The sequence below is a fragment of the Cuculus canorus genome, chromosome 4, assembly GCF_017976375.1.
Source record: "Cuculus canorus isolate bCucCan1 chromosome 4, bCucCan1.pri, whole genome shotgun sequence".
In the NCBI taxonomy this organism is placed as follows: domain Eukaryota; kingdom Metazoa; phylum Chordata; class Aves; order Cuculiformes; family Cuculidae; genus Cuculus; species Cuculus canorus.
Genome location: NC_071404.1, coordinates 66282063 through 66304040, shown reverse-complemented (window position 1 = coordinate 66304040; position 21978 = coordinate 66282063). Strand labels below are relative to the sequence as shown.

Below are 21978 nucleotides of genomic sequence, written 5' to 3'. Positions count from 1 at the left end.
AGAGAAAAATATGAAGAAATAGACTTGATAATTAAGGTGATGCAAAGACAAGCTTAAAAGAACAGGAAAGAAAGATGTGAGGAAAACAAAAGAAAGCGAAAGCTGTTCAGGAATGGTTTTGTTTCCTCAAAATAAATAACATCTGCTACTCAAGTGAACAGGGACCAAGGGAGAATTTTTCATCTTCCTGACTAAATGATAACTTACAGTAAAAGCTCTTCTTTTGAAGACTCAAACAAAATCAGAATCAGGTCTTTTTTTTTTTTTTTTTATTTCACTTTCTACCAGCATTACATTCTGAGGGACGCACTGAAAGGATGCAGTACCCATCCCTAGGGCTCCGAAAGACAGAAAGGTTTAATGTAGACTTACATAGTTCTTCCCATCAGGTATCAGAAAAATTAACCCACATATGCCTATAGCAATGTGGCCATGAACAGATGCTTCCCTTCATTCCAGCTAGGAAATGTGGCACCATTCCCCAAGTGTTCTTTACTACCTCTGCCGAAGGTTACCTTTGGCCAATTCATCTGCTTAGCAAAATAGTTTATTATTCCATAATTCACTTCAGGCAAAATCCAGGAGCAATCTCACTGCCAACTTACATCATTTGCGGTTATGTGGTGGATTTTGTATGTAGCAAATTAGGGAGTACTGACACCGAGTCAGCGGAGGAATGCCTGGGTGATAGTTCTGACGTGTGGCACAAGGAGCAGACAGAAACAACAGCTTCTTTTAGCAGCTCAGCTAAACATGGAGATCTGTCAGGGGCTGTGTAAGCATGACAGCAAACTACTGTGTTTCACTAGCACCTCTAATGTTGCAGGACAGGCTTTCACATTCTGACTCCCACGAAAATGAAATGGCAAAAATAAAAAGAATTTAATGTTGTCAAGTAGTTCTCCAAGGCAAACCAGTCTAGAGTTAAGAGAAAAAAAAAAAAAAAACCTCGATTTCTCCTTTAAAATCCATCTACTCTTCCTGATTTATCCTGCAGAGAAATCATAATCCTGCAACTGATGAAACGATAGCATGTTACCTTGGTAACTGATAACTCAAATTCAGTCTTAAGAATACACTCAAAGGTCAGACTGCATGAAAAGCCAGGCTAAGGAAGGTATAATTCATGTTGAAAGGGAAGTAAAAGAAAAAAGTGCCACTGATCTTTCTGATAACAAAGATTCCATACAATAAATATAAGCATGCTGGGAAAAAAAAAAAAAAGAATAAGATGACACAACATCAACACAGACTGCAAGCATAAATGTATCTTGGGAAGCTCTGAATATATGTTATGACAACATCTATAGTTATAGGAGTATGCTGTTGCTCAAAACCATCAAATTATAGTCATAACGTTTTCTGTCATCTAAAATGAACATGTGTGCATTCTTTGACATCTTTTTCATTGTTATGTGCTAGAAAAAAAATGTATTAAAACTGTCAGGTTCACTAATATAAGCAAACATTTAATCCCACGCTTTAAAGTATACTTTTCAACATTTTGGTCGAAATCCTGGGTATTTCCTGTCTCTCTTACAAATGGCAGCGCAACTTTTCTTAGGATCAACTCCAGCACTGGAGCAGTTTCAGACTCAAAGATCTGTCCGTGCCCATACCTTTGTAGTGTAAATGAAATACATTGGGCTCAAACCATGGTATTATATATATATTGTAATTGCAAGCTATAGTAAGCTTTTCACATATGCAATGTTTGTGAACTGTATGTAGCATAAAATTTTGTAATTTTAGAAACGTATCTATGGGTGGAAACACAGTATGATATCTATGAAAAAGTAATGAAGCCATACAACCAGCCTTCAAATATAAAATGGAGCAGAATTAATGCATGATTTATAACTCTAAACATAGAATCTCAACTTCTATGTAGGTACTTCACGGTGCATCCTTAGGGTTTCATGTCAAACTTCAGAGAGGGAGATGAAGAGGAAAACAAACATATAAAGCCACACTCTCATAGAAATAAGTCAAGAATGAAAAATTCCAGCCCCAAAGGCAATGGTTTTGAAAACCATTAGGCAACCACCTTTGGCACACACCTGAATGGTTCTTCAGAAAGCTCCATCTTTTAAGTTAGTCCTATAAAAGAAAGCAATTTTTTAACATCTCCGTTTCTATGTGACCTTGAAAGTCTTATAAGCTGTTAAAGGCGCTGCACAACCCTTCATGGCAACATCATTAGGAAATGATGTCTTTGTCAAAAAGTACAACATGAAAACAAAGCTATCTGCCCCAAAAATCTCCTGCAGTTTCCACATAACGGGGTGTGACAAAACACTCAGCACAACTCAACAGGGCTGACTCCACTCTCACAGAAGGGCACTGGTACTGATTCAAGAGACAGAGTGAAAGGCTTAAAATCAGGGCAAAAGAGAAGACTTTACTCCAGTGTCATAACATCTTGATATTTTTTGTGTCCTTCGCCAGTCAGCTCAAGAAGACATCCCCTCAGCTGGGTGAAACACATCTATAATTTTCTAACCATTAGAATTATCATTATTGCTTAGCAAGATGTACCTTCCATTTTATTTGATGACTGCTTATTATAGTACTTAAAAGGAAGTAACTTTTAAGGTTTTTTTGGCTTTGTGATCTAAAAGCTTAGGATGTAAGCCTGAAAAAAAGCAAAGACTATATTTTTTTATAATTACATGAAAGACTCAAATGGATGGGTTAAATAGAAGTCATGGCTTACACAGAATGACAGAGGACATGTTCAGGGGCTTGGAGAGAGTGAAGGAATATCTGTAAACTTTATGTTGCTAAGCACGTCAGAAAGCATCCCAAAAGAATTATCCTAAATCATTACTCTCTTATCATTAGGACTGGAGAGGTAGGGGGAAACCTGTTTTGTTCCATGACTAGGGAATACAGATAAAAAACAGTACATGTTTGTGTATGTATACACACACAAATGCGCTACAGTAAGTTGGGCAAAGTTTAGGTGGAAAGCGTACTACTACTTTACCAGCAAAAAATTTCCAATAGACATAATAGAAGGAGTGTCACCTTTTGTGTCAATGACCGGTTGGAGCACATGGAGCTCTGCATGGAGATGGATGAGGAGCTGACCAAGAGCTTATGGGTCAGGAATAAAGGGAATATATCATAGTGGGGGTCTGCTACAGGCCACCCAACCAGGAAGACCAAGTGGATGAGGTTCTCTACAGACAGACAAAAGTAGCCTCATGTTTACACCCTGGTGCTCATGCAGGACTTCAATCACCCCAATATCCATTGGAGGAACAACACAGCAGGGCATAAGCAATCCAAGGGGTTCCCAGAACACATAGATGATAACTTCCTTCTCCAAGTGGTACAGGAGCCAACGAGAAGAGGTGCTATGCTAGACCCTCTTCTCACCAACAAGGAGGGGCTGTGCGGAACATGAAAGTGAAGGGAAGCTGTAGCTGCGGTGATGAGGAAATGGTGGTGTTCAAGATCCTTGGGGCAGTGGGAAGAGAGTGCAGCAAGCTCACTACCCTGGACTTCAAGAGAGCGTACTTAGGCCTCTATGGGGATGATCTGCTTGGTAGGCTACCACGGGATAATGCCCTGGAAGGAAGAAGGGGCAAAGAAAGTTGGTTAATATTCAAGGATCACCTTCTCCAAGCTCTGGAATGATGCATCCCAACAAAGAGAACATCAGGAAAAAATGGCAGGAGGCCTGCATGGATGAACAAGGAGATCCTGGACCAATTAAAACACAAAATGGAAGTCTACAAAGGGCGGAAGCAAGAACGAGTAGCCTGGGAGGAACACAGAGAAATTGTCCAAGCAGCCAGGGATCAGGTTAGGAGAGCTAAAGCCGTGGTACAATTGAATCTGGCTAGGGACGTCAAGGACAACAAGAAAAACTTCTACAGGTATGTTTGTGACAAAAGGAAGAGCAGCAAAAAATGTGGGCCCCCTCTGAAGGAAACGGGAGATCTGGTTACCCAGGATATGGAGAATGCTGAAGTACACAATAACTTTTTTGCCTCAGTTTTCACCAGCAAGTGCTCTAGCCCCACTGCCCAAGTTGCAGAAGACAAAGGCAGGGACTGGGAGAATGACAAACCACCCTCTGTAGGAGAAGATTGGGTTCAGGATTATCTCAGGAGCTTGAAGGGGCAGAAGTCTATGGCACGTGATGAGATGCATCCATGGGTCCCAAGACAACCAGTGGATAAATTTGCTAAGCCATTATCCCATTATCCATCATATTTGAGAAGCTGTAGCAGTCTCATGAAGTTCCTAGTTAGTGGAAAAGGGCAAAAATAACCCCCATTTTTAAAAAGAGAAGAAAGGAAAACCCAGGGAACTGCAGACCAGTCAGTCTTGCCTCCTCAAAACAAGGCTAAAGTACCTGGAAAATAAGGAGAGGACTGCTGACAAACAAGGCTTCACTAAAAGCAAGTTGTGCCTGGCAAATCTGGTGGCCTTCTACGATGTCATTCCAGGCTTGGTGGACAAGGAAAGAGCAACTAACGTCACCTACCTGGATTTGTGCAAACCTTTTGACACTGGCAGCTGCATTAAAAATTAGTAATGTGACCAAACTCTGTTACGCTAAACTCACCAGTACCACACAAATAATATACACCTGAAAAAATATTTTAAGTATTTTTTTATGTAAGAATAAATTACTAATTGCTTCTAATAACTTTTAAATGCTTGATATAAAATTGTCATTAAATTCTGGAGGGAAAAAAGAACACGTAAAGGAAAATATAGTCTAAAGTACACAATTAACACCCCACCCTCCAATTATACAAATCTCTGTAAAATAAAGGGGTTGTGGAGTTTTCGTTGTTTTATGGGGGAGGGTTTTTTCTGTTCTTTCAACTGAAGATGAGCACAAGTAGTGATTTCCTTATATTTGGACTACCACCACTATCACCAAATAGCTGTTTAATTAGTCGGAACACACTTGCACATCAGAAAGTCCTGTCAGACTTATGAAGAAGATTTAATCTACGCTTAATGAAAACAGCAAGGAATGTAGCTGATGACCAGAAGATTTGGTGACAAGGATTTGCCATAGACAAAAGTTTTCTTCACATCATCTCATGGAATCATTCTACTTAGCCTTCACTATTGACATAGATTGACAATTATATTCAGGGAAAAATGAATTTTAGCAAATCAGAAAACAAAACTCAGTATGTCACTTCAGAAAAGTTAAAGGATTTAAAAGAGAATGACACTGAAACAGAATGTTCACCTTTCCTTTCAAGTTTCCTGTAGGGTAAGATGCACTCCACGTTTTTTTCTCAACATGGTATACGCAAGTAAAATCTAAAATAAATTAAACCACATCAGCCTCCAAAGGAAAACATTGTGGTATCAAAAGATTTTCATTGCAACACAAAAAAATAGAGCACAGCAAGTATTTTAAGCACACAACAGAGCTGTAATTTAATAAATAGCCTTCCACCCTTCAAGGCTAGAACTGTGCAAAACCTTACTATTAGCAATCTCATCAAATATACTACTGACTTTTCACTATCTCAATTCTCTGTAACTTTTTCCATTTTTATTTACTCTGCTCTATGATTAAAAAAAAAACTGCTTACCACCTGTATGCAACACCTTGGAATCTGCTGCTGAAGAGTCACTTTCACCCTCTTTAACGTTGCTGATGCTGTCTTTTTCAAGCAGTCTATCCACCATGGCAATTACGCAGTTTAAACTCTTTCCAACATTGGCCCACACCCTGTCCTGAAAAGAGTATAAGTATCACTGCACATGACTGAAGGGGAAAAAAAAAAAAAAAGACAGACAAAACTGACTTCTTATTAACACCTTAAAGCGGAGAGAGAGATATGCAAATTAACAGAAAGATTTCTACCTACTGCCTACTACCAACTTAAGTCTTTTCCATGGAGGTTTTTCTTGCTGTGTAAATGACTGAAGTGAAACTGCTTGGGTTTTTTTGAATCTGGAAAACATATGTGCTTCAAGCTACACATGAAAATGTTTCAGATCCAGTCACCAGGAACTTAACAATTTCTCTATTTCAAATACAGTAAGAATATGGACATTCAAAGGCTTCTCAAATCAAACCTTGTGTGCAACAGCCAGTTTTGCCATAGTAATTGAAAACCTCTTTAGAATAATTTAAAATACCCTCTATTCTAACATATCAGTTACTTAATTAAAGAAAATTAATTAGAATTAGAAACTAGAATTAGAAACTTGCTGTCACGACGTTTATTAGATAACAGAATTTCAATTTCTTCACCTCTTACACAAACTGCGCTTATAATAAACATGAGAAGTATAGAAGTAATAGACTGATAGAAGACATTTTATACAAGCAGAGAACAAAAGAGATAACATGGAGTGAAAGGAAGAGCCGTTATATAACAGAGATATAGGAAAAGTCCTTCAGGAGTTGGATGCTGCAGAGATCAAAGCTCTTGTACCTAATTTTGTGGAGCTGAGGAAAAGGAAAAAATAAGTTGTACACTAAATGAAAACTCAGATAAATACTGTAGTTCCATGAGAATGGTAACACTCAGAAGCTGAGTGAAGGCAAAATCAGAACTACTACTAAGGCGAACATTTAATCTAAGATTTGGTTTTAATTATGCACCACAGCTATTACACCATTGTCTTGACTAGAGGGTTCTGATGGTTCCTTATTCCCTCCACTTGAGGGTTCACCTTGTGACAAGTGGGCATGTCCCCTGAGGGACATGGCATGGGCCAGCAGACAGAAGCATAGACTTGCTGAATCTGTACAATAACACAGATCCTCTCTTCCAGCTTCCCAAATGTGATTCCTGGGAAGATCTTGCAGGGCTGCCCTAATGACAACTAAGCATCTAGTGTTACAAGAGGATGTAGAAACTGGGGACAAGTTTGATCCTCTTCCTAGATAAATCCACACCTTAAACCATACTATGAAAAAGGTATTGCTGATTTACAAGAAGCAAGAAGCTGGTCACTCTCAAGGAGATCTGTACTTAACCCACAATTATTTTTTATCCAGCACCACATGTACAATGCAACAAATGGAAATATCTGCACCTGTACAAATGAAATAAACCATTAGACACATGACTATTGAGGCCAGATACCTTCAAAAGTTTAATCTTGTATGTACCTCAAGCGTTCCCGAAAAACATTCAGAACATGGATGAAATGATTGATGTTCGCCACCCACAAGCATTATTTTTCAGACAAGGAGTCTATGAAGAGCAATGAAATACTGCAAAGAGTAGAAATCTTGGCCCCACATAGCTGCAAGTTTTACCAGAGAGTAGCAGGGAACTACAATCTTTCTAGTCACTGAAATTTCTGAGGTATATGAATTCAAGTTGCTTAGCATGGCTGCGGCAACGTAATTTCCCTTTCCTCCCTCTGCTGGGGGAGTTTAATTCCAACATAAAGAGTGTTAAGTTCTTAATGAGCATCTGGAGTTATCGCACAAGCAACACAAATATGAGCCCTTGTTTCATTTTGGAAAAACCGCTTTTGTGTTTTCAAACCAACTATTAACCCAGAACTACACAGTATTCACACAAACATTCCCCGAGGGTTTAGAAGCAAAGTTCATAAACATCTGTTGACAAAAAGCTCGCTCTTATTATCATATATCTGGCTTCTTTACATATGGGCAAGTGAGAGGGAGCAAGGGCCTCTCCCACAGCTTTTTTCCTCCACATAGGAGGTTCCTGGTATTAGAAGACATCATTATAAGCAGACAGAAAAAGTAGATGTGTCTGATGTTCATTGCAATGTCATACCGTCTGCACCAAGGACGGCTGCATTTTTCCAAGAGAGCTGCTGAAATTCTGCAGTTTCCAATCAGTGAAAATGAAGTCATCCTGTATTATCCTCCTTGAGAAGAAATACATCCATTCCATGTTCTTTGTTATCCCTTACTATTCCCATAATATTTTCCTGTAGCCTAGCACACTTTCTACCCACCTTTCACCTTCTTAAGTGGTCTATTTTCAATTTGTAAAAGAACAACCTCACAAGTGATCATTTCGCAGCATGTGCCACGTTAAAGAATGAAATACACGCACACCCTCTCAAGTAGGCTTTCTTTATAACCTCTCTGTGTGATGTGAGAGATCAGAAGAAAATAAATCTTATTTCTTGACACACTGACGTCCTGAGACCCTAAATGTCTAAGGAGGACACTTCTCCCCTAATGCTAGTTTTCTCACTGGTTGCTGTGGAGCTAATTGGATGTTAAGTTTACTACTGTGCTGTGAAGGAACAAGAGAAACAAGGTCTCTGGCTCTCTCTCACTACTGCTTCTTTAAGCTCAAATGTCAAGCCAATGACTGGGAAAGCGAAAATCTGTAATGGGCCTTGATCCCACTGGGACAAAACAGAGTGGGACAAGGCAACAGCACATTGACAACTTCTACTTTTTCCAAACTTCAGAAGCCATTTGGGCATTAAGGAGTCCCAGCACCTGTGGTTAGGTACTGTTAGTTAAAAATGTCTATAGCTGTACTTCTCTTGCCATCTCTGCTGTGGCACTGGCAGGCATTCATGCATACTTTTAATGATCTCCATGAACAGTGAGGCTATGGCATTATAGAAAGATGAGCACTTTTCTTTGGACATTTAAAAACAAACCTGTAAAATTACTCTCTTTCATGCATCCAATTCAGAAAAAGTAATTCATTTCCATTTGCTCTGAAAGTATCATTAAAAGGCAACTTAAGTCCCTTATTTCAGAGAGGAGGAGTGGAAACTTGATTGCCATCTGCACAGGTCAAGGGCATTTATCCTACCTGACCCTAAAGGAAGAACGGTGGGCTCTCATCTGAGAGCAAAGGCTGCAGCTCCAGCTTGGGGGCTGCACCATCTACCCCAGCGATGGTTGATGCCTTCCCAGAGATTGAGCTGCTGAAGGCAGAGGCTGCAGTGCAGACCTCAGACTGCAGGTAGTAGCTGGATGTTTCTCCTGGGGCAAGGAGCAGGTGGCAGACCCGTCCTGTCCACAAAAGGTATGTCCAGGTGGACAAGCTCCTGCAGCAAGTAGTTGATCTGCTGATTAGATTAGAGAGAAGGAAGAAATTCTTCACCAGGAGGTTGTGAGGCACTGGGACATGTTGCCTAGAGAAGGTGTGGATGCCCCATCCCTGGCAGTGTTCAAGGCAGGGTTGGATAGAGCTTTGACCACCCTGGTTTAGTGGAAGGTGTCTCTGCCCATGGTAGGGGGGTTGGAACTGGATGATATTTAAGTCCCCTTCCAACCCAAACCATTCACTATTTTCCTGTCATTGCACTGGATTGGTTGTCATCCTCCTAAGCACTGCTAGCCACTGGAGTCTTAGAGGCTGTCTTCTTATTTTTAAAGGCTTCTCAGGCTTTCTAAATTCACTGCAGAGCTCCTCAGTCATCTCTTGTCCTTCCACATGCACTACTACAGTTGTATGCTTCACTCGTACCAAGTACAACACAGCAACTGCATACCCCAGTGCTCTGAAGAGTGTATGGGTTCACACGGGTTGATAGCCATATACCACCTTAAGGTTCTTTTGAGGCATGCTCATAGATAAAGCAAATAGCTAACGTGCATGATTAATGCCACTTTGTGATGAGACAGTGCTTTGGAATGGAGTACGTCATACACAGGTCGGTATTTCAGACCTGTGTCTGAATAACGTGTCAGTGTTTGTACATAACTTACTGGAAATGCCATTTTATCTGTTCTTTGTAGCTCCGATCACATTAAGTAGTCAGTCAGAAATGTAGAGCAGAAACAGCTCCAAGTGCCAATGGGCCCACCTTTTCTTGTATTATACGGGACAAGTTGCTTTGTTCCCTCCTGGAGGGAGGTTCTAGGATAGGAGAAGCAGCTGGCAAGAGGAGAAGAGAGCATCTACCCAGAGGCAATCTAAAACTCTCAAGTTAAATATTTTTCCTTCAATAGTAATGCTTTACTACTGCCTACATGTAGTGCACCAATATAAATAGCTTGATCCATACTGCTGTCAGCTACTCTGGGATGAATATTTTCACTTGGTATCAAAGAAGAGAGGTGCAACACAGTATTGCTACTGAGAACAAGGCTTTTTCCGAAAACACTGATCACTTAGTGAAAGGGCACCCTGTACAGCTGAGAAATTGGGAGTTATTCCTTAAAGATAAATTTGGACACCAGGGAAGGGAGTGGATCTCACCTAGTTTTTAAATAGCACCTCGAATTGACATTTGTGACATCTACAAGATAATGCAGTCATTGGAAGTAGATGAAACACAAACAGCTTAAAAACTTGTCGGATGTCACCAATTTAGTCTTTGGGCAGAAATAAAACTGAAATTCCATCTGTAAAATGCTACCCTAGTGCTTGATAATAGTGGCAAAAAAACCCAACAACATACAAAGCAATACATCCCAAAGTTATTTCCTTGATACTTAACTTTCAGAGTAGACTAAGCATTTTTTCAAATTTTACATGTGTTTATTCTTTCTCTTTTCATCGTGCTAGTGGCAATTTGATCACTAAAGCTCACAGGACTCATTGCCACCACTGACAGAAAGAACTGAAAATCTGATCTTCCCAATTCAGAAAAACACAAAATTTCTCTAGGATTTATACTGTTCTCAAGTTTGACAGTGGCTCTGACTTAGTTTAAATCAGAAAACAAAGATACACTTAATTTTAATCAAGTACATAATCTTACTAATTCAGCATAAAAAAAAAATAGATACACTTTAAACTATTGTGCTTTTATGTTCTAATAGATGAGGACCAAGTACCTGAAAAAATATTTTTTTTTAAAAAAATATCAATAATGAAATACAGTAAAGCTAACTTCTCTGCAGAGACTAAATTAGAATACAACTTGCACAAAAATGCCATTTTTCCAAAGCAAAATTTCTCCTTTTTATCAATTCTATTATGCTATTTATTTTTCTGAATGTTTTAACAGCAGGAAACAAACATTTTGGTTTCCATTTCAAGAAAAGAACTACCCTAGTTTCTTCAGAAAATATTAAAAAAAAGCTAATTCCAGGCTTTAAAACCAGAAGACAAAAAAAAAAGTTATTTATTTATTGTTTAAATCTCAAGGTTTTTAAATCCCATGCATTAAGAAGTTAATTCTCTTTTCTCTAGAAGAAACATATTCTTCTTCACTTACTTGTGATAGGGACAAAAATTACAGCCCAAGTGTAAGTACTGTAGCTTATACAAGTTATTAATTATTTATAATAGAGATTAATATGCTAGCATCCTTTACATTTATGAGAACAGAGCAATGAACTGAAAGTATGAGCCTGAACCAAATAAAAATAGCTTGAGTTTAGGGTGCATGTAACAAAGGGCAGACATATTACAAAAACATCCACCGAAATAATTAATTAACAAAATCTCAGCCATTAAAAATAATACAAATCTTTGAAAAATATGCTAAGATCGTTAAAATCTAAAAGCCATGTTTAATTCTTTTACACAATCTCAGACATACCCTTAAAAATAGAGTCAAAGAGAAACCAGCTCTGTTTTGCTGAGGATTAATTCGTGTCTATTTAAACTATTTATATTCGGTCTTGGGGGAAGAAGGCAAGAAGGGAGAAAGACAAGAACGGAGAAAGGGAAAGAATTCTCCTCACACTAGTGTATGTCGTTCCAGTTTCCTTAAATCTGCCTAACTAGCAAAAAGAACTCGAGTATAAGCAAACAGAGACTCTTTTCCTCCCTGGGCAAGCAGATATTCATCATTTTCTCTGTTACTTGCACAACCAAGCAGGCACGTCGAAGCATGCTCTACTTAAGAAAATTCTTCCAAATTAGTTTCATAACATACAATGCACCTACAAAAAAAAAATCATTTCACAGTTTTGCCCTCCTTTCCCCCTGACCAATAACATGTGACAAGGACACTCGGGGCTTGTATTTGTTCATGCTGATTTGTAGGGTTTAGGACTGAATATCAACCAAGAGTTTCCAACTACTTACCCACTCTTCCTCATCATACTCAGAATGATGGGGTATAGAGTCCTGTCTTTTAATCTGCGAAGGATGATCCTGATGATGCTGTAAATCACCCCCCTCTTCTGCGCTGTTTCTAGGCACAGCTGGTTTCTTGAGGACACATCCGGGCCGGGCCGTGTATAGTGCTAAAAGGGCACTTCTGACCAGCTGATCCTTAAATGCGTGCACAAATAACTCTGTCTAGATAAAAATAAAATAAATGAATGAAAATGTTAGACCAAAGAAGGCAGTACTGCATCATAGCTATTATAACACTGAATTACCCTTTAGCAAAGTGCATATTTGTTTCAGGCTTGCCTGAGAGGCAGAAAAGAAAGTAAATCAACAATAAAGAAAAACTCAAGGGATTTTGAGACATCATTACATTATACACTCCCATTGTTCTAAGGGTTAACACAAAAGTACAGTATCCATCATAGAGATCATAATCTCTACACAGAATTCTATTTTATTTAAGTTCCAGATTTTGCCTGCGGAGATGAGCCTCTACAAAAGCCACTTCCATGAGTAACCAACCACTGCTCAGTAATTTCTGAATGTCAGATAAAAAGTGATTGACAAATTTAAGGATCTTCTTAAATAAAAACGCACTATTCTACACTAAGTAGTAGATCGCAGTATCCACAAAAGCAGTGCTTCCAGAGATAAATTTTTTGTACGTGCAGGTATCAACCCAGGTAGCAGAGCAGGTGATGATACCTGATTTCTAGCTTTCTTTTATTATTTATTCTACTATTTATTTATTTTATTCTTAAAGAAAGAAAACCTTGAAGTAGTTTTCCCAGGCTCTCTGAAGATGTTATTCAATCACACTATCATTTTTTCTAAATCCTTCTTGTTGACTGTGACAGCTGGAGGTTGACCACATTTTTCAAATACTCCAACCTTCCTGCATTATTTATTTCCCTTCAACTCCAACAAGAAAAAGAAAACGCTTTCTGCACATGGTCTTTAGCATATCTCTGGACTCCATATAACAGCACTTGCTGATGCCACCAGTCTGCTGTGTATGCCCATCTCCCGCAGCCCCACACAACATCTGGCCCTACCTCTGGTACTCCTCTTATTTAGGAGGCTGGTCTGTTCACTCCAACAGCTGACACAACTTGCTGAACAGGAGAGGGTGAGGTGCAAGGACATGTTCCCTTTCACTACAGGGTGGTAACCACTAGCAAAGCCAGTGAGAGACAGCTGGGGAGAGTCACAATTTTGATTACTTCAACAATATTCAACAGGGCTCATCTGTCAGAGCGGGGAGAGCATGCAATCTGTTGCTACACCGCATCACCCACGCTGCTATAATCCCTCTGCCCAGCTAGAGGCCCTAGTTCACAGGTGATGATCATAGAATCGTTAAGGTTGGACAAGACGTCCAAAATCAACGAGTCCAACTGTTAGTCCAACACCACCGTGCCTACTAAACCATGTCACAAAGTGCCACATCTACACGTTTTTTGAACACCACCAGGGATGGAGATACCACTGCTTCCCTGAGCAGCCTGTTACAATGCTTCATCGATCTTGCAATAAAAACTTTTGTCCTAATATCTAATCTAAACCTCCCCAGCGCATCTTGAGGTCATTTCCTCTTGTCCTATCACTTGTTACTTGGCGGAAGAGACCAATATCGTCCTCACTACAACCTCCTTTCAGGTAGCTGTAAGAGAGCGATGTCTTCCCTCAGCCTCCTCTTCTCTAGACTAAAAAAAACCCAGTTCCCTCAGCTGCTCAACGATGAAGCACTGTTATGTATTTCTTTCACAGAAAGAATTTCTTTATACCAGGACAGTGGGATTTAATTGCCTTCCTGTTTACCCAGAACATGGTGGATTGCTGTGTGCAGATTCAGACACTCAGCTCCCTTTGCGCACACAATCTTAATTAAGCATGCATGCAGAAAAGTATATACATAAGAGACAGAGCAGCCAGCCTAAAAAAACAGTCACAGAAAGCTACAAAATGCTAGAAATAAACATTGTCCAGTCAAGTTTCATTCAGCTCTTTCATACCTTACATCCAAAACGTGGAGGAGGAGGAGAAGCAAAGAAACTCCAAACAAAACAAGCATCTATCTTCCTGGAGATCTTTTTCCCAGTTTCTGTATTTCTTTCTTCTATTCTTATCCCATCCCTTTTTTTAGTACTTTCTCCCCTTTATGTATGCCTCTACTCCTACACAACTGATTTTTCTTGCTTTCCTGCCTCAAAATCCCCTCAAAAGTTACTTACATTTAAACCGCAATGCTCTAAATAATTGATGGTTTTCTTAAAACTCCAGGTGCTGTGTTAGGTATCTACTTGAGAAGTTTCTGCTTTTTACCATTTACACAATATTTAGGAAAAAGCTATTTTTGATCCTTAATAGATGCACATAGAAAGGCTGGAGGTTTGCTGCAAACAAAACTCAAAAGTCTTAAAAATAAGAACCTTGGAGCTAAGTTACGATTTATAAAACCAACATCAGGACTTCTTTCAGACCTGATTTTGGATTCTTTAGTGATTAGTCTTGGCAACAACGCTCATCTCCTTGGCAATTTTAACAAACCCATTCTGTCTCTGGTGCCTGAGGAGAAGGGTGCTTAAACAGTGAGTTTTCTTATATACAGCCCTTCAGGCCTGTCTCATGCCCTATAGGACAATCTCAGTTTTATATATTTCCTGCCTCCACATGGTGCATTCTCACTGAATATATAGTTTTTGAGCAATACTGATAGCAAATCTAGCCATCTTCTATAAAGAAGAGGCAAAGTGAGACTTGCAGAGTTGTCTTTTCTTGCACTGTAATGGCACAGCTCCTCTTCAATACTGTTCTACAGTTCCATATCAAGAAAATTGTAGAACACTTTACTTGCCTGTCCTTAGAAATGACAACATCATGGTTTTGCACAGGACATCATAGAATGTCCTGTGGTGGAAGGGATCCACAAGGATCAAGTCCAACTCCTGTCCCGGTATAGGACAACCCCAACATTCACACCATGTGTCTGAGGGCACTGGACAAACGCTTCTTGCATGTTGTCAGGCTTGGAGCCATGACCGCTTCCCTGGGGAAGTTCCAGTGCTACACCACTCTCTGGGGGAAGAATCTTTTCCTAATATCCAACCTAAACCTCCCCTGGCACATCTTCCTGCCATTCCTTCAGGTCCTATCATTGATTGCCAGAGAGAAAAGATCAGCGCCTGCTCTTCCTCCTTCCCTTATGAGGAAGCTTAACCTGCAATAAGGTCTCCCCTCAGCCTCCTCTTCCCCAGTCTGAACAGACAAAGTGACTTTAACTGCTCCTCATGCGACTCCCCCTCTAAACCCTTCACCAACTCTGTGGCCTCCTCTGGACACTCTCCAGTAGCTTTATATCCTTTCTATGCTGTGGTGTCCAAAACTCCACGCAGTACTCAAGGTAGGGCCACATCAGGCTTTGTACTATCTGTCCCCTTCAAAGTCTGCTTGAGATCATTTCAAGTCTCTGCATTAGGCATGGTAGATTCAAAAAAGCTTTAAATTTCAGAAAATTGTAAGTATCGGACAACTTAAAGTAAGGAATGTCCACTATGACTGCAATGTATATTAGGTAACTATCTGAAAAGTTATTTAATGTAATATAAATATTTTATAGGGAAAATTCATTTTAAAAAGCAAACTGGCATACAAGCGAGCCTCCATTTTTTTTGCATACAGAGACTAAAATGCTTCTGTAATTAAATTCCATTCAAGGATTCCATTGGTTTAATAGCAGTCTACATTTTAACTACATTTTCTTACAGTTCAGTACAGTTAAATTTGCAGAATGTCACTTTTTTTAAAATTATATTGAAATCACAAAACAAGTCTATACAAAGATATGAAAACTTTGCAAATTCTTTTAGATACTTGACTAAAGACTATTTCTGCAAACAAAGATAGGCATAGCTGGAAAATAAATTTATCAAGCCTTCTGCAAGCTGCAAATGTTGATACATTTGTCGACAGCTAAAGGCTTCCTTAATCAATTAACAGAAAGTGTTGATAAAAGGTTAGTCTTGGGAATAACACTACAGTAAATTGCAAATCACATATGCAGAAGTAAAATCATGCTTAATATGAGAAAATAAGCTCAATTTGAGAAGCAGCAGTGGAATTATTCGATTTAATTTTCCACTTTCAATGCAAGCAGACAATCCTTCTATTTCTAACATAAATACTTAACTGTAATTCACATTACTGATAGCTCAGATATACTCACTGCTACTTAATGTTTCTAGAAAGAATTATTTTATATTTTCAGCTTAATATTACCTTAAAATAAAAAGTGATATATTTTTTAATAGACTTGAGGAATTTAATCATGAGGCAAATCATTTTTATTACTTCTTCAAACAGCCGTTTAATTTCTAAATTTCTATTAAGCTAAAATGTGACGGAACACTTCCTTTCTACATATAAAAGGTATACAGTGGGAAAGCAGAAGCACCTCACGTGCCTCAAGAATACAGGTAGGCATCACATGATTTTATTCAGAAGAGCATGCCAAACTATCTTAAATATAACCAGGGACACTCTATTAGTCTCGGTTCTCCCATACTGTACCACATCACACAGACAGCTTATCTTCGCATATTGAGATGATGTTTTGTATTAACCATGAGGGATCTAATTGCAGCACTGTGTGGGTTCACTCAATTTGGGGTTTTGAAACTTAAACTTAATATTGCCCTTCTCTGAAGTTCTTCCCTGGACTTTCCTTTCCAACTCTATTCCCTTCTTTTCAAGCAGCTGTCCCTCTCCACTAGCTTCCCTCAGCAATGATCCCACCCTCTTTCTCAATTATATATTTTTTTCTGAAGTAAATTTGAGACTAGAAAGGGAAGCAGGTATTCAACTGTTCATGCAGCAGTCTTTCAGACAACTGCATACATCTCTTCCAAGCAAAAGGTGGAGCCTAGATAGAAACTATGGGCTGTCAAGGTGGACTACGTCAGGTGAGACTCCCATTTCTGGGAACCTGTGCTCGTACACTAACCATCAATTTAATCCTAGCGCTGAAAAGCTGATATAGACATATACAAATCAATCATCCGCTATAAATTTAAAATACCTGTGACTTTTCCAAACTGAATCAATTGCCTTTCTTGGTCCTGTTCTGTTGTCAGACACTCCAACAGGCCATGGTTCAAACAGCTGGTTAGTATCACAGCTACCTGCAGCCACTCCGAAATTGTCCACTCCCCCTGCCCACATAGGCAAAGGTAGGAAGGGCAAATCAAGTAGCTGTAACTAACATACAAATTCCTTAACAACCAGGTCTTTAATCTTTTAAACAAACACTTCTTTTTTGTTTGAGTTGCTTTATTTGTGCATGCGTATGTCCTTGAACCAACCACCAACAGAGGAGCTCCACTTTTTCTGTGCACAGCTAAAAATGGCCTACTTCAGTATTATATGGAAAGGTATGCTATAATTGCCAGCACTCCACAGTACATTCCTCTCTTTCATTTCCAGGCTGAATTCTACTTTCCTCTGCATCCTTGACACTCACAGTGACTCCAATGTTCTTAGAGTTACTGTGGATTTACACATCTGTAACTGAGAGCAACGTTTATCTCCCCTGTGGCTCCAATGCAATGCCTTCACAGTATGTGGCTGAGCTGAATATTCAGATTTTAAACACTCCCATTGAACAATGTACTGCTGGGATAATAGTGCTTAACAGACTACAGAGGTTATCACTTCCCAATAGCTGAAGATATATTGAAATGGTTATTGATAGTGTTATTAAGTCATATCGAGATCACATTACAGAAGGTATGGCCCATGAAGTGATGGGAAACTTTTTTAAACCCCTCTGGTCATAGCTATAGCGCTTAATATTTTTATAGGAAAACATATGCTTAAGAGTACTTCAGACTTCAGCTAATCTCCAATAGCACTCTGTGAGACAGGTGGAAAATATTATCTTCCTTAATTTAGAGCTAAAGAAACAAAGATGAGGAAGAGCCTACAGCTACAGAGGGATATAACAGGAGAAAGAGGATTAAAATTTGAGACCTCCTGGAGCCAGCTTCCAAGCTTCTCCTTCCAGACTGCGTCACCATTTCTGATCATTTTATTATTCTAAACCGTATGCACAAACCTGGCTTGAACTTGGTTTGAAGTATCACAGAAAAGGAAATAAAATAAATGTTTATCATGTCACAAAATTATTTACAATAATCTATTTTTTATAAACCCCAGTATATAGCCACTAGAGGATAACAAAGACACATGAAATTAAATTAATTATACTTCCAAATACAGACACCCTTTATAAGATTTCATTAATCTTATACATGGAAAGCCTAGAGAAATGCTAAATAATATTCTTTTCCTGATAACAACATTTTGAAGCTTATTTCAGCAGAGCTCATTTAACATTTCCTGATGCTACGAATGTCAATTTATGCAGAAAAAAACCCAGCAGTTAGAGACTTGGTTATTCCATTTTCCATTGCTGTGAAGATTTGAATCTTACTTTTTCTGAAAGCATCTTTAAAGAATTTTTCAAGCTGTCTGGAGAATGCTGGCTTGCAGAATTAAGCAGCAGGTCTGCATGGCTTGATATGAGAGGCTGTAGATGATTGATGTTGCTGAGAACTTCTTTTGCCTTGGCTGTGTTTTCAGGTGAATAGTAAATACACTGGTATCCAGTACTGCAACAACAGAGAAGGATTCAGGTAACATCAAAATAATTTCTGCTACTCATAACGATGCTTATTGCACTAAAAATCTTACCACTAGCTTTGTAAAAAATGACAGACACTTGAACTTCACTGATATTATTGAAATGCTCCTTGATTTAAGGGTAAAAATAAATCGTTGCTTAAACAGTAGAGTGCAATAGACTGCTCACCACTAAAAGCTTCAAGCAGTACTGTTCAACCTAATAATCCCATTGAATGATTCATCTTAATATAAGAAAAACAGATTTTCATTTATTTATTTTTAAAATGTGATTGTAGAGAACCAAAAGGTTTGACCAAGTCAGGTGATCATTACAAAAAGGATAAGTCTCCTTATTTTTTCCAGCTGAACTCCTCATCACATTAACTACCTTACTAAATCTTTCAAAATGAGTTATTTATGTTTAATTGATCAGTGGCCCACACTGTGCGCTGATTAGCATCAGTAATGTCCAGAAAACAGTGATAACCAGACTTATTTCTAATAAAATACATGTGTCTGATTGGCAAGAAAAGAAAGAGAGATATGGGAGTTAATTGGTACAAAACCACACAAACGCATACTTCAAACTTCTTACTTTCCTTTTATCTGTTCACAAACCACTGCAATTCTTTCCTATCCCTCATTTTTTTTCTCAACACCTATTAATTATGCAATATCTTTTGATATCATTGTTCCAAAATACCATTTTAGACAGCATCCACACACCTACTGTTTTTTTTTTTGCTGTAGTATATATCTCCCCACCTAAAATTCTTGTACATAATCCTTCCCCTTATAAAGCTCTGCTTCCATCTTTCAGAGACCCTAATCAAAATCTTTTGCAATTTCAGATGAACCTGTAATGTTAACACAGGAAAAACAATAACCAAGCAACTCCTGGAACACTACGAATGCCAGGGCAATGTACCTACTTCTCCCCAATTCCTTCTGTATGTATCTCCCTTCTTTCTTCTTGTCTCTTTTCATCATATACCCTTCAGTCTTTTCCACCCTTTTCCCACTGATTTTAATTTCTTTCTTAATTTTACATATCAAGACCCAAATTGTGACACTTTTGCATTCCTCTGAACATCATGCACTGTTCTTCATTTCAGGCTTTTTACAGCTCTCTAACTACCTCATTCATCCTTTGTGTCTTCTAGTGCCTCTTCCAGCTCCTCCTCACTATTTTTCTACAAATTAGAAATTAAGTGTAATTCAATAAAAGACATATGCACATTCAGAAGTCCAAATGAAGTCACTTCCATAAACCTTAAAAGGCTTAAGTCTTTTGGCAAATAAGTATAGATTCAAGCAGCCTTAAAATTAAGCCTCTTGCTTAGATACTTTGCTGAGTATCAGTCCCAAATTCCACAATACCCCATCCTATTTTTCTGTCTTTCAGTAAAGATTCCATTTTTAGACACAATTCTTTGCAGAGGCAGCCAGGATGAATGGCATCTGAGTCAGTGGAACTTTACCGTCATCACTCATTCTACCAGCCACACCCAAATTACTATGAGTCTTCTATTTGCAGTCCACTATGGGAGTTGCTGGACTGCTGAGTGCAGAGGTCAGAATTCTGAATATTTCAAACAAATGAATCATATAAACCGTCTCTCCTAATGAACTGGGCAAAATAAAATCCTTGTCCCTCTGAGAAATGAGGGAAAACAGCGAGAGCTGTGCCTTCAAGGAGGCAACACTGTTAGTGAATGAACTTCCAGAGTTAGATTCGTCTCTATATTCACAGAAACTTCTCAAGCTTTCAGTACACAGGGCAGGAACAAAGAGTAATACTCTAATTTAACTGCAGTGAAGACAGTCTTAAAAGTCTTGATACTTCATAGCGCTGAATAACCTTCTGTGATTCCCCTTCAGGCTTCTCTCTCCCTTTATCAAACAGCCTTTTTGCAGGGTGAATCTGGCTAACACCGTTATCAACCTCACCATGCACATATTCCTTTCTAGGATTCCCTTCAGCCTTTAATTCCCAGATCGTTTTCACTGATGTCTCACAGCTCTAAGCTTCACTGAACATTGAAGCAAAAAAGCTACAGACAATGCTATAAGAAAAGAAAGACTAAAGACAGATACTAAACCTGTGGGTAATTCTCATTCTAATAAAGTCAATCATAACGTTTATATAAAGGAAACAGTGAAGAGAGAATGATTCTTTCTTCAGAAGGAACTGTTCTATCAGACCTCATTATTTGATTAATTTTAACATTTCTGGAACCCCAGAAAGCATGTGATGACTCCTAATATACAGTTTCTTTTGTATTTGAGGGCCACTTCCCTCCTTCCCCCAAAGAAATGTGTAATTATTTTCCAGAAACAGCATGTTTGGGAGTTATCTGAAGTTCCTAATTGTTGTGTCTCGACTCTGTTGCATCTAAGACAAATCTGACAGATAAAAAGACATTAATACTTCAATTCACTGAAATAAGTAATTCTTATAAATAACTATTTTTAGAGCTTTCTGCTGCACGTAGCTATGGTATATAAGTAGTATTACTTAAAGGAAGCAGCTGCCAACAGAACACAGAGAGACTTATCACAGGTGTCCTAATGCAGAAACTAGATGACCGATATTACAAGCATGAAGAAACTTGCATTAGGCCAAAGGTCACACGGGTAGGTCCAGTGTGAAAAATCAGCAGCACTATGAAAATCTACCCATGATATGTAAAATATATTATTAGTCCCGTACCTTTTGAAAAAGTTTATAATAATGTGTTCTGGGTTAAGTTTCAAAGCTTTCACTAGGCATATAAAATCACACTTAATCACTTCCATATATCGGCACCATCCTTAACCAGGTACACATGACTGTCAGTGGTCATTTCAGTTTTAAAATTAGCTAAATGACATAGTCATGTAATTTCAACAAGGATTACATTGACTACATCTGCAATTTTAGCTCTACATTAACAAGGTTTTTGCCTGAGAATAAATACTGCAATATGCTAAATGTCTATTTTTTAATGACATTCCAAGTAAATCCACTCCCGCTGTTAACTGAGTAATTTCTGCGACTGAGTTAAATTGTCACCATCTGGGACTGGGTTAAATTCTTTCAACAATGAACATTTGACCTCACATTTTTCACAGTCAAAATCACAGACGTTAACATCAAGAATACAGTTAAAGCATACAGAGCAAGAACATCTACCCCCTAGATAACCTCGAGCTTACGTATGTTATTGAAGATACCAACTCAGTGGCTTATTTATTCATCACATGTATTCCGTCTAAAGTGAGAAGTTATGATCAAAAAAACAATTGATCACTTAACAAAACTCAAGATAATTTACTGCCTCAG

The 21978-nt window shown here is 38.6% G+C and overlaps 1 protein-coding gene across 8 annotated transcripts in view; it reads right to left on the bottom strand.

The window, feature by feature from the left end:
* The window catches only part of INPP4B (inositol polyphosphate-4-phosphatase type II B), a 328507-nt gene that overhangs the window by 58594 nt on the left and 247935 nt on the right, over positions 1–21978 (bottom strand). For all 8 annotated transcript variants that reach the window (XM_054065533.1, XM_054065540.1, XM_054065532.1 and 5 more), the window contains 3 exons: positions 18463–18640; positions 11943–12158; positions 5580–5724 (listed from right to left, as the gene is read on the bottom strand). In XM_054065533.1, coding sequence (XP_053921508.1) covers positions 5580–5724; positions 11943–12158; positions 18463–18640 — 539 coding nt within the window. The remainder of the gene's footprint in view (positions 1–5579; positions 5725–11942; positions 12159–18462; positions 18641–21978) is intronic.